The sequence below is a fragment of the Ceratina calcarata genome, unplaced genomic scaffold (genome assembly GCF_001652005.2).
Source record: "Ceratina calcarata isolate Rehan_Ccalc_2016 unplaced genomic scaffold, ASM165200v1 scaffold436.2, whole genome shotgun sequence".
Lineage (NCBI taxonomy): Eukaryota > Metazoa > Arthropoda > Insecta > Hymenoptera > Apidae > Ceratina > Ceratina calcarata.
In genome coordinates, this window is record NW_017167384.1 from 928,066 (window position 1) to 940,785 (window position 12,720).

The 12,720-nt window shown below is 40.5% G+C and overlaps 3 protein-coding genes across 6 annotated transcripts in view; 1 reads left to right on the forward strand and 2 right to left on the reverse strand.

Annotated features, from left to right (window-relative positions):
* LOC108627003 (Wnt oncogene analog 2) overlaps positions 1-3,653 on the reverse strand; it is a 59,799-nt gene extending 56,146 nt beyond the window's left edge. The window contains exons 1-5 of one of the 4 annotated variants that reach the window (XM_018028007.2): positions 3,332-3,652; positions 2,767-3,222; positions 2,189-2,682; positions 1,875-2,113; positions 71-134 (exon numbers count right to left, since the gene is read on the reverse strand). In XM_018028007.2, coding sequence (XP_017883496.1) covers positions 71-134; positions 1,875-2,113; positions 2,189-2,682; positions 2,767-3,222; positions 3,332-3,447 — 1,369 coding nt within the window. In that variant the 5' untranslated portion in view covers positions 3,448-3,652. The other 3 variants (XM_026815233.1, XM_018028008.2, XM_018028009.2) reach the window with 3 other exon arrangements.
* Positions 3,654-3,968: 315 nt separating this feature from the next.
* On the forward strand, positions 3,969-5,388 carry Prosalpha5 (proteasome alpha5 subunit). The gene is made up of 3 exons (XM_018028012.2): positions 3,969-4,078; positions 4,444-5,004; positions 5,086-5,388. Exons 2-3 carry the CDS (start codon positions 4,444-4,446, stop codon positions 5,251-5,253), a joined length of 729 nt encoding a protein of 242 aa, XP_017883501.1. The 5' UTR covers positions 3,969-4,078; the 3' UTR covers positions 5,254-5,388.
* A 4,294-nt stretch (positions 5,389-9,682) lies between these two features.
* Positions 9,683-11,624, reverse strand: Vajk4 (chitin-binding protein vajk4). Its single transcript, XM_018027996.2, has 2 exons — positions 11,591-11,624; positions 9,683-11,376 (listed from the first exon to the last, which is right to left on the reverse strand). Exons 1-2 carry the CDS (start codon positions 11,600-11,602, stop codon positions 10,282-10,284), a joined length of 1,107 nt encoding a protein of 368 aa, XP_017883485.2. The 5' UTR covers positions 11,603-11,624; the 3' UTR covers positions 9,683-10,281.
* Between the last annotated feature and the right edge of the window lie 1,096 nt (positions 11,625-12,720).

Genomic DNA, 12,720 nt, shown 5'->3' on the forward strand with positions numbered 1-12,720 from the left:
GCGTGGAATCACGATCGCCGGATGGACACGTTAAACGAGTTTCGTTTCGCCCGTTTCGGGTATTACTTACGCGGGTTTCTCGCGTCTATATTGCAGCAATCCAGGAGCAGAGGAATGGCGTTCGTTTCACGGAGCTGAAAAACGTCCAACGTCGTTGAGGAGAAGCTGATTGCGAGGGTCCCGCGCAACACGCTCCCCGCGTGATATCGTGCATAAAATCATCCGACGCGCGTTAAATGATGACGAGCTCGGGGGTATAAACTACACACTTTTCTCGTCTCTATAAAAATAACAACCTGTTGGCCCTGTGTACGGCCACGTTCACAAATGCAATTCCATTATACAAGCCGCGTGTTTCAATTTCATGAGAAAGCTCCATCATTTTTCTGCTATCAATTGAATCCTAACGAGGAAACTGATTAAATAAGAAGTGTTCTATTTATTACGTCGCCTGAACAATTCGAATTTGGTTGCAGGTCGAAATCCTACCGTGCAATTAAGTTACGCAAAAGGTATTACACGGTCGCATCAACGTGGTTAATTTATTTTTATAGCAACAGAGCTGACTCTGATTTATCGCATTCGCCATAAGCGTAGCCATAAAAATATCATTTTTGCTCGAGCTCCACTCTCGCGTTGCAGAGGCTCCAGCTTACGGACTCTCATTCACGAGAAACGAACAGCCATTGAAAATCGTCCGCTTCGTATAATTGAATCGCGTGTCGAAATAGCCATACATTTCATCGACCCGCAGTCTCCAAATCTGTATAGGCTCTTATTCGTTCAGGAGATCCAGATACGATTTAAAAATGTTTTTCTTCGTATGAAGAGAAGATTGTTCGCGCTTCCGAGGGCTCGTGCACGGAATAAAATGATTCGAACGCGGCGTGTCTTCGATCCGGCTAATATATTAACGCGGTATCCGATGCCGACTAAATTGCCGCGTCTTCGACCCGGACAGGATACTTAATTTTCCTTTGTTCGGCGAGCGCCGCGCTCTTTTTCTTTCGTCTCTCGTACGCCGTATCTCGCGCAACGGAGATGAAATCAATAAGAGGCAATAACGATCATTGGAAAGCCTCGGTACGCCTATATAAAAAACCGAGCAACCGACTTCGCGTGTTGGCAATCTCTCCTTTTGTTTTTCTTCATTCTTCGTCTTGTCAGGGAATGATCTATCGCGCGAAATGGTCTTTGCACGGGCGCGGGTGATAAATGAACGATCGATGCAAGTGGGAGCGCGAGGGTTGCCATTGTGCAAATTATTATATGATTGATCGGATAGGAGCGTTCGTTGATCGATATTCCATGCGATTCTTCTGGTTTTCCAAGTATTCACAGTATTGCACATTTAATGTTAACGAAAATACGAAAAGTTCGTGCAAATGAATTGCACTTGATTATTGGTGGAGAGGAAGGAACAATGCATTTATACCTTATTAATATTTTGGAAAGTTTTCAATACATGGATAAATTAAATAGTTAGCCATTTAAGGATGTATTGGCTATACAGTCAATCCCAAAAGTTTATGTACCTTAGAAAAACGCATTTCCTTTAATTAAAAAGAAATCAGACNAAAATTTTGCAGGTAGCTTTTTAATAGTAATAGGAATCTATAATAACAAATTCAAGATGTTAGCATTGTTTAAGTATATACATCCTTAAGGGCTCAATTATTTTATAAATGTCGGTAAAAATTTCTGGAATTATTTCAATTTAAAGGACATTGAAGCGCCATCTGACCGAGAAGCTATCGAACTATTTTTCAAATATGAACGCGACATACTTATATGTATACTGTACATGTCGATTTAGACTGCTTCTTTTATATAAACGGAAATGTAAATGGAAAAATAACTGAAACTGTACTTACAAGATTTTGGCACTCTTCATTCTTGTACGACAGATTTCCTATAACCCTGATCAGGCCAGCTTTGAAGCCAAACACAGGATGACTTTGAATATCGCTCTTCATTTCTTTCCCAACACCGTTTCCTTCCGCCGATTCATTTCTTGCTTCCTGCATTACTACAGCTACATCGCTCAGCTTTTGCAACGGGGTAAAATAATTGTCTGATTGTTTCCCAATCATCTGAATAGATTTCAGCAGATCTGGAAAGGATGTAACATATTAAACATCTTCTGTATACATTAGTTTTCTGAAATTAATGAAAAAATTGTACTTACAAATACAGTTGATGAGTAGATTCTTGTACCCCTTAAGGAAATTGTATCGATCGCAAGATCCTAAAGTTAATGTCCCGATAATATCAAGAAGAATGACTATTTCTCTAGTTTCCACTTCATCTATCATATCTACTGTTTTTAAAATCAAGTCGCTTCTTGCACAAAATCTTTCAATTAAAAATTCCACTGTATTTCTTGGGGACAGATACTCCCCCGAACTTGAAACTTCTTCGTGAAGTATGTTCAATAAACATAATCTATTCGCTATTGTCATATCATCATATGCAGTTGGTAATACATTTGGTCGACACAATAAAAACATTAGAGCCTCCTTTGCGCTTTCAAAACCTTCATTAATTGGCTTCAATAACAATGAACATAAGAGTTTCTCTTCTGTTGCCGTGAAACATTCTCCTTCAAATTCTTTCAAGGCATTGTGAATAAATATACAGGAAGCTTTGACGAGTGGAACGTGCTCAGACTGAGTCAGATTCCTGTAGAAACAACATACATTGATTTACTCCTTGATAAAGAAAAATATAAGATCTAATGAACTGCAAACTTGGATTAATACTTACATTATCACATCTTTTAAATCGCCATCGTATAAACATTGTGGTGCTTTCTGCTGGTCTGGGTACTTGTCATCTTTATATGCAAACGTAAATAGGTTGCACAGGAATTGAATACTCAGTCTTAAAATCTTTAATTTCTCATGCGACACATCAATATCAGTTTTGTAAGATTTTATTAAGTTAACTGCCCATTCAATTATACCCTCATAAGGGAAATGCGTATCAACTGGATACTCTAATTCTTCTAATTTCTCATTATTTGTTAAAGTGGAATACAGTTTATGGCAGTATATCCCTTTCTCAATAACATTGGAATCATATTCTTTATGTATGTAGCCATTGAAACAGGAATTTCCCAAACATTTCAAACAAGCAATTTTTATTTCATCCGGAACATTAGGATTTTCAGTTGTGAGGATCTCTGATACTTTTCCTAGGATTGGGAACGCAAACAACTCCCTGAAATTCAATAAATTGTTACAGTAATTGCTCGAAACGAATTCATTTGCATGCAGGGGAACTTGTATAAAGTATTTATTTTGTTTCGTTTAAGTAACATAAATTTTACCCTGATTCAAGCGTTTTAAACAACTTTGGATCGAGGAGGATTGATAATTCGTTCCAGTTTCCTTGAGCATAAGCGGATTCGAGTTGTGGTACTAAATTTTTATGTTTGTCACTCATCGTAACATTAAATAGTGTTGTTTGTTCCTTAATAATAACTCAAGATGCTTTTACATCATAAATATTGTGGAAAACTTTGCGGAAGATTGCATCTGTTGCATTGCGAAATACTGATCAATACTGAGCTGATCGCTAACACCAACCATTTTAAAGAAAAAGCTGGAGGCAGCACTAGTATGAGGATCACACCAGAGAGAAATAAACTCTCTCTGATCACTCTCTTTTCCTCTCTGATGCCTCTAGTAGGTGCTGCCACCAGTTCATTCTTGGAAAAAGGCAGAACTAAAGTGTGCGCCTGATACTGTAAGATATGCCTTTAGGCAAATGCGAATATTTTGATTTATAGTGTGCGAGTTTTGACAAAATTTTAAAGATACATTTAGAAAGGATCTATGTATTTGTTTGTCACGTTTCATGAAGATATCTCAACGTGTTTCATTAATAGAATAAAAAAAAGTAAGTGGTACAGAGTATCATACGCCACTGTTTGTATCCCCGCCACTGCCATCTGCTCCGAATTCAACTCTCAGTGACTAGCGTTTGTCGCGTTTGTGAGTGCTTTGTGAGTGTGACAGTCGGCTTAAACTTATTATTAAAGAATTTTTGTTCGAACGGTAGAAGTACTTTGAAGGTGAGTACTTGCAATTTGTAAAAAAATAGTTCTAACTGAAATTTTATTACACGATTCTAATTCACGAGCTTGTAAAATAGAGATACGATAGTTCTGCTATGTCATTCAAAGCTAACCTCAGTTCATTTAAACTTCTCTCAGTTATTTCCATTATTATTGAATTAACTTTAAAGTGATACATTCATTATAACTGCAATTGAAACATACCGTTTGCGTGCATATTGTTGTTTGAATGGTATTAAGTAAATTCGTGTATCGAAGTCTATCATCATATTCGTGTATCTCTCAGCACACGAGACCAGCTCTTTTAAAAATATTTTACTTCACTACATAATGCTTTAATAGTATGTTCATCACATTTTCAGATGTTTTTAACACGTTCCGAATACGATCACGGTGTCAATACCTTCTCCCCAGAAGGGAGACTGTTCCAAGTCGAATATGCCATAGAAGCTATTAAACTTGGTTCCACTGCCATTGGAATTGCAACAACAGAAGGTGTAGTTCTAGTTGTGGAGAAACGAATCACTTCCAGCTTAATGGAGCCCACGACTGTTGAAAAAATTGTTGAACTTGATAAGCACATCGGCTGTGCAGCGTCAGGGTTGATAGCTGACTCTAGGACAATGATAGATCGTGCCAGAGTAGAATGCCAAAATCATTGGTTTGTCTACAATGAGAAAATGTCTGTGGAGTCAACGGCACAGGCTGTTTCCAATCTGGCTATACAGTTTGGAGACAGTGACGACGATGGTAGTGCCATGTCGAGACCGTTCGGTGTAGCAATGTTGTTCGCTGGTATTGATGAGAAAGGGCCTCAGTTATATCACATGGATCCTTCCGGCACTTTTGTACAATTTGATGCGAAAGCTATTGGTTCTGGAAGCGAAGGTGCTCAACAAAATCTTCAAGAAGTATATCACAAGGTAACTTGTCGCATTTATATTTTTACGTACGTATTTCTTAATGTTGCTGGTTGTTCTCAAAATCGTTTACATTTTCCGTAGTCTATGACGCTGAAGGAAGCAATAAAAGCGGCTCTGACTATATTGAAACAAGTGATGGAAGAGAAACTGAGTGATAACAATATAGAAATAATGACAATGACACCCGAGAAACAGTTTCACATGTTCCCAAAAGCCGAATTACAAGAGGTGATTAAAGATATCGCTTAAAACTTAAACCATTTAAGACATGTTAATTTTATTGTCGTGAATACATAAATTTATTAAGCAAAACGTGTGCTACGCGAATGTTGTATATCTGCAAATTACACATACATTTTTCACTTAAAGAAAGCGCAATTTTTACACGTCGAGTTTCTTTTCTACGTAATATGTGAACAGATAGAATTTGTCTCAAATCGTGTAATAGATAATTTACCTATTCCTGTTCCCCAATCATTTCTTGTTTAACCTTCTGATTTAGTTAATTGAAACCTTACCATCGTCGAGGGAAGACTCGATAAGGTCAAGATCCAATACGTCTGGTCCGCTTCCATCCCTTCCGTCCGTGTCCATGGATACGTGAAAAAAGAATTTCATCAGAATTTCCTCCTTCAATTCCCTATTCTTCACTGTTTATCCTGAACCAGGTAATGAAATAAAAATGTTTTAAATCCCAGTTATATCCTATCTGTTTTATACTTAAACCGGGTCTGTGTTCATTTGATTTTATCATCTTAATTTAAAATCAATTATATTGCGAACACATACCTTGTTTATGTCTACTAATATTTTTGAAAAATTGCATGCTCATTTTTTGATACATGCAATCGCGAAAAGGAAGAACAAGCAATTTTAAAAGTATTGCGGTGTCAAAGAAGTTGGTGGTTGTGGGTGACATACCAATACGTGAATAGAAGAAATTGAGTGATATTTGGGAAATGTAAAAAAATAACAAATCTTCCTTTGCCCGTTTTATCTGCGGAGCAGTCATCCTTTGAAAGTGTTAAAGCCGCAGTGATGGCGTAACGCGCACGTGGAGCGAATCGTTTTTCGAATTCACGTCGAACGAACTCAGCCCGTTTTCGATTAAAACCTCACCGGGGCTGTGAATGCTTGTATCCGAAATCAATAATTAATTTCGCCGGGTCGGCGCGCCCCGGGGTACGCAGACGCGAAGCGGAGCCCATCCGGAAATGGCTCGGTTACTGCGATGTTCCGATAAAACGTCCCTTTTCATCCCGTTCTCTCGGCAGCTAGATTATTGGATATTATTCCATTTCAAGCGTTCAATCCCGCCACGATTCGCTCGCACGAACTCCCACGAGGATCCGCTGTCCTCCGCTGATTGTACAGAGTCACTTACACGCGCACATGTTTTCTTTTTTGAGACGTACTTTTCGAAAGGAAACCGCGTTTAATAGAAGATGTAACTTTAGATATTTCAAAGTGTTGTTTACAATACCTAGAGAATTGTAGAGATAAAAATCATTGAAGAAAGTATCAGAAAAAATGGAAGATAAGGATCTCTAATAATTCTTATAGTGCAGATTTGATGCATTTATAAGAAACTTATGAATGCTGCATATAACGTATAAAACTGCGTATCAGAAGCTGAATGCAGTTTTCAATATTTATCTCTGCAGTCTATTAATTATAAATTGGCATGGATTCATCTAACAACTCGACGCAATATCTGACTACACGAGGAAGATATTGCACGAGAGATCGATGTCGAAATCGCAAGGAAGCTGGTGACCAAGGAAGGAGAGGGCCAAGGGAAATGGAGTAGAAGGAGAACGGGATCTCCGTAATTAACTGCGATGAGAGGCGGCGTAGTCCCGTTTGAGTCTGCGAATCCCTCGGGACCTGACCCGTCGTATCAGACGCCAAACACTCCGCTCCCACACCGAGTCTCGTCGCCGCTACGTTCAAGTTTCGCTACGATAATTGCCTTCGCTTCACAGTCGCGCCCCGACACCCGCGGCATTGGATAAAAGGGGCTCCACCTCCGCCAGAGGACGGGGAAACTCCGATAATGGCTTTCAGCCTCTGAATTTACGCGATTCAGATCTCCCCGTCACGGAAACTCCTGGGTACTCTCCTCCTCCTTTCATCCTCGCTTTCTGCCATCGAGTTTGGAAAACGTCCTGTTCCAATTTCAGCGACAGTGACAAGACTGACAAGACGCTCCGTCGATTCATTCAAACAATCATCACCGACGACTTCTTTTATTCTTTTATAGAATCTTAAATTCATTAGTTCTTCGTCAATTGTTTTATCAATTTTTTTCTTCTTCCGTAATTATCTGCTTATTTGTCGTTCGAAAGTCCTTGCACTTTCTATCTGAGAACCGTACCTTTTCCCAATATGCTTAAACAAACACCCCATGAAAGATTCATTAGCGGCGCTCGAGACACGCGAACCAATAAAAGAAGAACAAATTTCGCTCGTGTACGTTTCCACGAACGTGGTCACGAGTTAATCCTGTCCAAGTGAGAGCGAGCGAGCCTCGAAGCACTTCCGGTATCACGTGTCGTAATTCGTATTCTTCCGGTAGTCGCAGGACATTTCGTTTTTCCACGAACCTTGTAATTCGATAGATAAAACGGAATTCGCAAATTATACGAACACATAAAATTTGCATTTCGTTATCGTTATTAAACGACGGAGAACAGTTACCCTGTGAAAAATAAAAGAGATCTAAACGGTCTTATCCGATCGTTGAAAGCCACACCGCTTCGCAACGCTTGCTTTCACTGTAATTCAGTCGAGGAATAAGTACGATCTACTCTGCTTCGAATGAAATATGGAATTGCAAATGGTACACGCGTACGCGAACTAGATAGCGAGAAAAAGCGAGGATAGGGAAATGATGTATTATACAATATATCAATATTACCGGGTTCAAAATGACATAATGTAGATTACGATGTTACTTGAAAAGTTGGATAATGGAGCTTCATTGTACTTGGTAATAGTAGTTATGGGAACGATACTTAAGTAAGCCCATTCTGGAAATCGCATCTATTATTCGCTCTGACGACAGTACTTTTAACTTTCATCGGCCTGTCGTAACTATGAAACACAGAACACGTTGCTAAATATACGTTGAAGTTATTAATTTTCAATAGCAGCTAATTCCGTAATGTGGATATTCATAAATGCAATTAATCGGAAGAATGCGAGATAATGGAGAAAAAATTGGAAATGAAAAAGGGTTTACGTAATTCGGTTAGTGCGAGACAAGCTGTTAAATTGGAAAAAGATCAGCAGGAGCAGAATCGGTAATTGAAACGTGAAACTGTGCGATGAAAACGAGAAGCGCAGGAAAAGAAAAACGAAGGAACTTTCCTCGTATTACCGAAGCGACGATAGAAAACCGGAAGTATAATGCAGGATCCCGAGTGCAGGAAGGAGTCGACGGCGGCTATAATTCACGCATGGTAGAGTCGTCGCGATTTTTTTCACTTTCACAAAAGCTGGAACGTTCCGTCCGCTATCTAACAAGAACGGCCGTTTACACACTTTCATGTTCGGTTATGTGTTCCGAAGTAATTGCCAGTTCCCATCTAGCATAACTTTTTACATAACCGACAAAAAAGGCGAGCCGATGCCGCTGTTAAATCATGGGAACATGCAGCCTGTTATTGACTCGTGTCGAAGCTCAAGCGTTAATTAAACGCTTTACTTTGCTTTCGTTCCTTTAATTATTTCTAATGCCACCGTTCGCCTGATCCTTATTTTCAACAACATGAGTGATTAGAAAACTTATTGGATTGAAAGGAAACTCAGCGATGTTTCTAGACATCCGTATTGAAATCAGAAGAATCTATTCGTGTAGCAGCAGTGGAGAAAGTAATGCTTTCTTGAGAATACTCGCGCATACACACGAGCCACTTTAATTGCACCGTGAAACGATTAAGATTCGCTGGCGATCGAAAGTGCGCCCGGAAGTGTCCATCAATATTTATTTTTTTCATTCTCTCCGTCGGCTGTTTTATATATTGGATTTGAAGATTTCTTAGACGCGTGTTTGCTTCAGTGTTATGTATATTGCGAATTGACTAATGCAATATAATTCGTTGAAACGTCACAAAAATTTATCATTTTATTTAGAGATGATGTTACATAATTTAAAATTAGTTATAAGACGCATTTGGTAGATTTTTTGTACGTAGCAAATGAATGCGGAAACGTGTGAATCCTTCGTCAAGTGAAAGAAGCATCTGCGTAACAACAATGCGTTTTCTTCATATTTTGCACTGTGCTCGAGTGCTCTGGGCGGTAGGGCGAAAAAAGGAAATTTTGCAAAAGTGAAACTCGGAGATTTCCGGCAGATCCGAGAAAGCGTTGTTGGCGTGCTCACGCGGAATTTTTACTGCTTTTTCCTGGGAAGCGAGACCGTTCTAGAGTTGTGAAAATGAAAACCATCTTCAGTAATCTCTCTATAGGATCGAGAATGCTACGATAAGAATTCTTTCTTCATGCATAAATGAAATATTAATTTCATTTATTGGACATGCAATTTCAAGAAATGTTATTTAACGAGAAGATAATAAACATAATTATTTTAATCGAGTGACATTTTCATTGAAATTATGAGACAGGAAATGAGTAATCGTTTTTATATGACAGAGCATTTATTAAAAATCTTTGATACAAAAGTAGACAAACACTCTATTTCTTAAACTTAAATTAGGTACAGCTTTCGGCGAAATCATGATTTCGCCTTACCACGTTTTACTTGACATCGGCTAACTTACGCTTGCATAGTAAAGCTCGAACGCCGATGTTAGCGGTTTCTTTGGAACAGCTTCAAGAAAGAAATTATATTACTTGTTCGCATTCCCGGGAAGTAGTAAAGAATTTAATGGACGCATCAAGATCAGCGGTACAACGTGAAAGAATCTACTTTCTCATTCGAATGCAACGGTGCATAGAAGATACATAAATCGCGAGCGTATCAAAATAAGAAAGGGAAACGCTGTCACCAAGAAATACTAGTACTCATCGACCGTTTACAAAAGTATCGAAGGAGACCTTACGCTTTAGAGAAGCACTAACCACAAAAAACTTCTCGTATCATCGGATCACGATAATATCTGTGATCAATAAGATAACGAAACTCCATCAAAGTTACAAAATGTATATAATTTCATGGATGGCCCTTGGGTCTCGCGAATAGAGAGGCGATCGCCCAGAGATCCAGCAGCACGTATATCAAGAATCTAAAGGTATTCAAGAAATCCTGTTCTGTCAATGATGAGAATACTCTTCGCCGCCGCCTCCGTATCCTTCGTAGCCGCCGCCACCTCCGTAGCCGCCACCACCTCCGTAGCTGCCACCTCCTCCGTAGCTGCCACCCCCATAACTGCCGCCACCCCCGTGACTTTCGTGTATGTGCACCGGAACAGGCACCTTCACCGGTACCGGGACTTCCTTTTCTACCGGCACCGGCACCTCCTTCTCCACAATGTACGGTTTGTCTACGGGTACCTTGACTGGTACCGGGTACGGCTTGGGTACCGAAACCGGTACCGCCTTGTGAACGTGATAAGGCTGAGGGACAGGAACCTTGACATGTACCGGATACGGTTTTTCTACTGGCACGGGGTAGGGCTTGTCCACGGGTACCTTGACTTCGTACGGTACCAGCTTGTCCACTTGTACCGGATACGGCTTCTCCACGGTCACTGGATAGGGTTTTGGTACGTGGACATGGTACGGTTTGTCCACAGGTACCTTCACCTCGTAAGGTACCTTCTTCTCCACGGTATACGGTTGAGGCAGAGGTACTTTGACTTTGACTGGGTACGGCACGTGCTTCTCGACGGTGTACGGTTGCGGTACGGAGACCTTCACCGGGACCGGGACGTGCTTCTCAACGGTGTACGGTTGAGGCACTAACACCTTTACCTCGTAGGGCTTGTCGACGGGGACCTTGACCTCGTAAGGCACCTTCTTCTCAACGGTGTATGGTTGGGGCACGTGAACCGGCACCTTCACGAACACCTTTACCGGATAAGGGACGTGCTTCTCGACGGTGTACGGTTGTGGGACGTTGACTTTCACTTCGTAAGGGACGTGCTTTTCCACTAGGTAAGGCACGTGCTTGGTTACTTCGTAAGGGACGGGAACCTTCTTCACTACGGTTACCGCTTTCACGTGCTCGTGCTCGTGGTGCTGTTCGCCACCATAATCGCCACCGCCTCCTAGATCTCCGTAACTACCGTGCAGCCCACGTTTCTCTGTTTTCTTGTCCGCTGAATCCGAGTCCTTTGACGCGGTCTCGCTAGGTTTGCTAGCATCCTCGCAGCTTGCCGTGGCCAGTGCCACCAGAACGATGGCGAACTGAAGTGAAAGTCATGATCGATGAACATTTACATGATTGGAAGATAGGAATAGAATAAATCGTCAACAGCGCATCTCAAATTTCTGGATAAATAAATTATATCGACGTACGTATGAAGTTCGATGTAAAGAAACGCGATATCATACTTCGTACATGAAAGATTTTCCGTACCTATAAAACCAAGTTGAATTTGACGCGGTATGAGGATCTTACCTTAATATTCATCGTTGAGTTCGCGCGTTTTGAGGTGGCGTGTAACCACTAACTGAACCGCTTGCTTTTCTAGACCGAGCCTTATATACCGCGCGGGCATAATAGCTCACGGTTACTTTCGCTAGGCCCCATAGTATACGTATGTATTATACTTGTGCGTCTCGTTTTGCATTTGCAAAAACGCGCGGCATAGCTCTGTATGGGAAATTGTGCGTCTCGCGCATCTAATCGTGATCATCTAACATTTTGATTCGTTATCACATTGATTGCTTCATTATCAATAATTGTCGATCTATAACGAGGTCGTATTATTATTGCCATTATTCTTTTTATTTATTATTCTTCTATGCACTGCGTCAGTTATGCGTTGATAAAATTAATCGAAGTACGATTTGATTTGTTAAATAACTGACGCATTTCTTAATTTTGAGAGATTTCTTAAATTTGATGGAATTGGTTTCCTTCAGAACACAGGCTCATTAGGCGCGTGTAATTGCCACAGAAATCCGTGCAAAGCCTGGTTTGCATGCGGAATACTTAATGCCGTTACCTATGTTAATACGGTCGCATGCGCGGCCACCATTTCGATCCTACAATGCGATATACCGCAATTTTTAACGATTAATACGCTGCGCAGGCATCCAGCTAAATCGCATCACCGTGAATTCTAGTTACAAGGCCTCCCGTCCCCCATTCGCGTGATTTTCAAAACGGGAGACTTCGTTCTGGGACTTCCCTGAAATTAAATCCATCGACGTTTCCACGATCTATCCGTTGAATTCCAGGCGAGAGATCCCCGTCAAGATGTTATCGATGATTCATAATAGAATTATAGTGTTACTCGTTGGTGTACGTATAGTTTGCGTGTTAATTACCAGAAACCATGTAACGAGAAAGTTTTCCTTCTTCTCTCGTCGAGTAACGCGTCGGTTCGGTTGCCACTGATCTGTTTTATTATTTCTCCTCAATTTAGAATTCAACACTTGTCTTCAGTTCTTCACTTATCGTTGCAGGTATAATGATAAATAATAATGATAGACAGGTACCGTCATGCCGCGTTATCTTTATGTGGTAAATCCTTGAATGTATTGAACCAACGAAAAGGAGTACGAAGGAAAAAATACTGAAAC